Here is a 2,277-nt window from a genome sequence, read left to right on the forward strand (position 1 = left end):
AAAAATGTGAGTTTTTTATGGATGAAATCTCATATTTAGGATATAGAATTGATAAAAATGGGGTACATACAGATAAGAGTAAGGTATCCGCCATTGTAAATTTACCTGTGCCGAAAAATGTATCACAACTTCGAGCAGCGTTAGGCTTAATTAATTATTATTCGCGCTTCATTCCGAACATGAGTACATTGTTAAATCCATTGTATAAGTTATTGGCGAAAGGCAGTAAATGGTGTTGGAATAGGGATTGCGAGCGGGCATTCGAAGCAGTTAAGGATAAGTTAGTTAGCGGGCCCGCGCTAGCGCATTACTCGCCGTCGCTGCCGCTGGTACTCGCCGTGGACAGCAGCGCGTATGGTCTGGGTGCCGTGCTGGCGCATCGCATGCCCGACGGCAGCGAACGCATCATCAGCTGCGCCTCGCGCACACTCACCGACACGGAGCGGCGCTACAGCCAGATCGACAAGGAGGCACTGGCGATCGTCTACGGGGTAAGCAGGCACCATCAATATCTGTTTGGACGTAAATTTACTCTTCGGAGTGATCATAAGGCACTCACGTACATCTTCGGACCGAAACACGGCATACCACAAACGGCAGCTAGTAGATTGCAGAGATATGCTGTACGTCTAGCGGCATACGACTTCGACATCGTCTTCGTATCTACGGACAAAAACGGCAACGCCGATGGCTTGTCCCGCCTACCGCAGCCGACTTCAACTAAGTCGACGGAGGAGGAGGACGCTGCGACTTACTTGCATTTTGTTGAAGACAGCTTCCCTCTTAGCCATAAGGATGTGGCAAAGGAGACGGCAAAGGATGTTACGTTAAGAAAGATATATGGGCATATTATAAGCGGTTGGCCACAGCAGACCGAAATCGAAGGCGAGAAGCCTTATTTTCATCGCAAGAAGGAGCTACACGTCGATCATGGATGCATCGTGTGGGGATACCGGGTGGTCATACCTGGTACCCTGCGCAAACAGATAGTGGAGGAGGTTCACGCGGGCCACGTGGGCATGGTAAGGATGAAGCAAATAGCTCGCAGCTATGTGTGGTGGCCACGGCTCGACGCGGAGCTGGAGGAACGCGCGCGCACGTGCGCCGCGTGTCGCGACCAGAGGGATGCGCCGCCGTGCGCCACTCCTGTGCCTTATGCCTGGCCTTCGGAACCGTGGACCCGGTTGCACGCGGACTTTCTACAACATGGTGGGCGATATTACTTGCTCGTCATCGATGCTCATTCTAAGTGGATCGAGGTGTTTCACATGTGTGGCGGAACATCTGCGGCTACGGTGGAAAATAAATTCAGAGAATTATTTGCTCGATTTGGTATTCCTAGACAAATTGTTACGGATGGAGGGCCACCTTTCACTTCCTGTGAATTTGAGGAGTTTTTGAAGACAAATGGTGTAGACCATATAGTTACGGCACCGTACCATCCGTCGAGCAACGGGGCGGCAGAAAATGCTGTAAAGACCGTGAAAAAGGTCATCAAAAAGGCTCAAGTGGAGGGCGAAAATGTCGACCGCGCGTTAAGCAAATTTTTAATGCAGTATCGCAACAGTACGCATTGCACCACACAACGCGAACCGGCTGTAGCCATGCTCGGGAGAAGGCTACGGACGCGTCTCGATCTGTTGCGTCCCGCCGCCGCCACGGGCGAGGCGGTGGCGCGCGCGCAATGCACGCAGCTCCGGCACGCGGGGGGGCGCGCGCGCAATCTTGGTGTCGGCGATGTCGTACTAGTTAGGAATTACGGAAAAGGAGACAAGTGGATGGAGGGAATAGTGACAGAGCGTACGGGCAAGGTCACCTACGCGGTTAATACCGGTGATAAAATAAAGACCAGACATATTGATCAAATAATTCCTAAGAAAAATTTGCGTCACTCGTGGCATATACCCATTCAAAATGAAAATAGTGAAGATAATGAATGTTCTCAGGTACAGGGGGACGACACTGCGGAAACGAGAGTACCAGCGGCGCGCGAAAGCGTTAATTCGAGTTCCACTTCGAAAACAGACGAAATTTCGTGTGCTTCATCGTACGAAACTAATATTGTGCCTGAGCTTTCGATCCCCACTCAAACACCAGAACAAAAGCGTTATAATTTAAGGCCACGCCAAATAAAAAAATGAAACTTTAAAATATACAAGTATTCACATTACGTTTAATAGATATCATAATTATTATTCTTTTTTTTTCGTAATCTTTTTTTTATTTCCTTTTTTTTCTTGGTTTTGTTTTATTTTAAGTTACTTTACCTACTATTGT

The 2,277-nt window shown here is 48.8% G+C and overlaps 1 protein-coding gene across 1 annotated transcript; it reads left to right on the top strand.

The window, feature by feature from the left end:
• Nucleotides 1-57: 57 nt before the first annotated feature.
• Nucleotides 58-1,946, top strand: LOC106122912 (uncharacterized protein K02A2.6-like; the record flags this gene model as incomplete). Its single annotated transcript, XM_013319061.1, has 2 exons — nt 58-62; nt 245-1,946. Coding segments are annotated over exons 1-2 (1,707 nt in total), but the record flags the coding sequence as incomplete, so codon positions are not given.
• Nucleotides 1,947-2,277: the final 331 nt, after the last annotated feature.

The sequence above is a fragment of the Papilio xuthus genome, unplaced genomic scaffold, assembly GCF_000836235.2.
Source record: "Papilio xuthus unplaced genomic scaffold, Pxut_1.1 DF826762.1, whole genome shotgun sequence".
Classification (NCBI taxonomy): domain Eukaryota; kingdom Metazoa; phylum Arthropoda; class Insecta; order Lepidoptera; family Papilionidae; genus Papilio; species Papilio xuthus.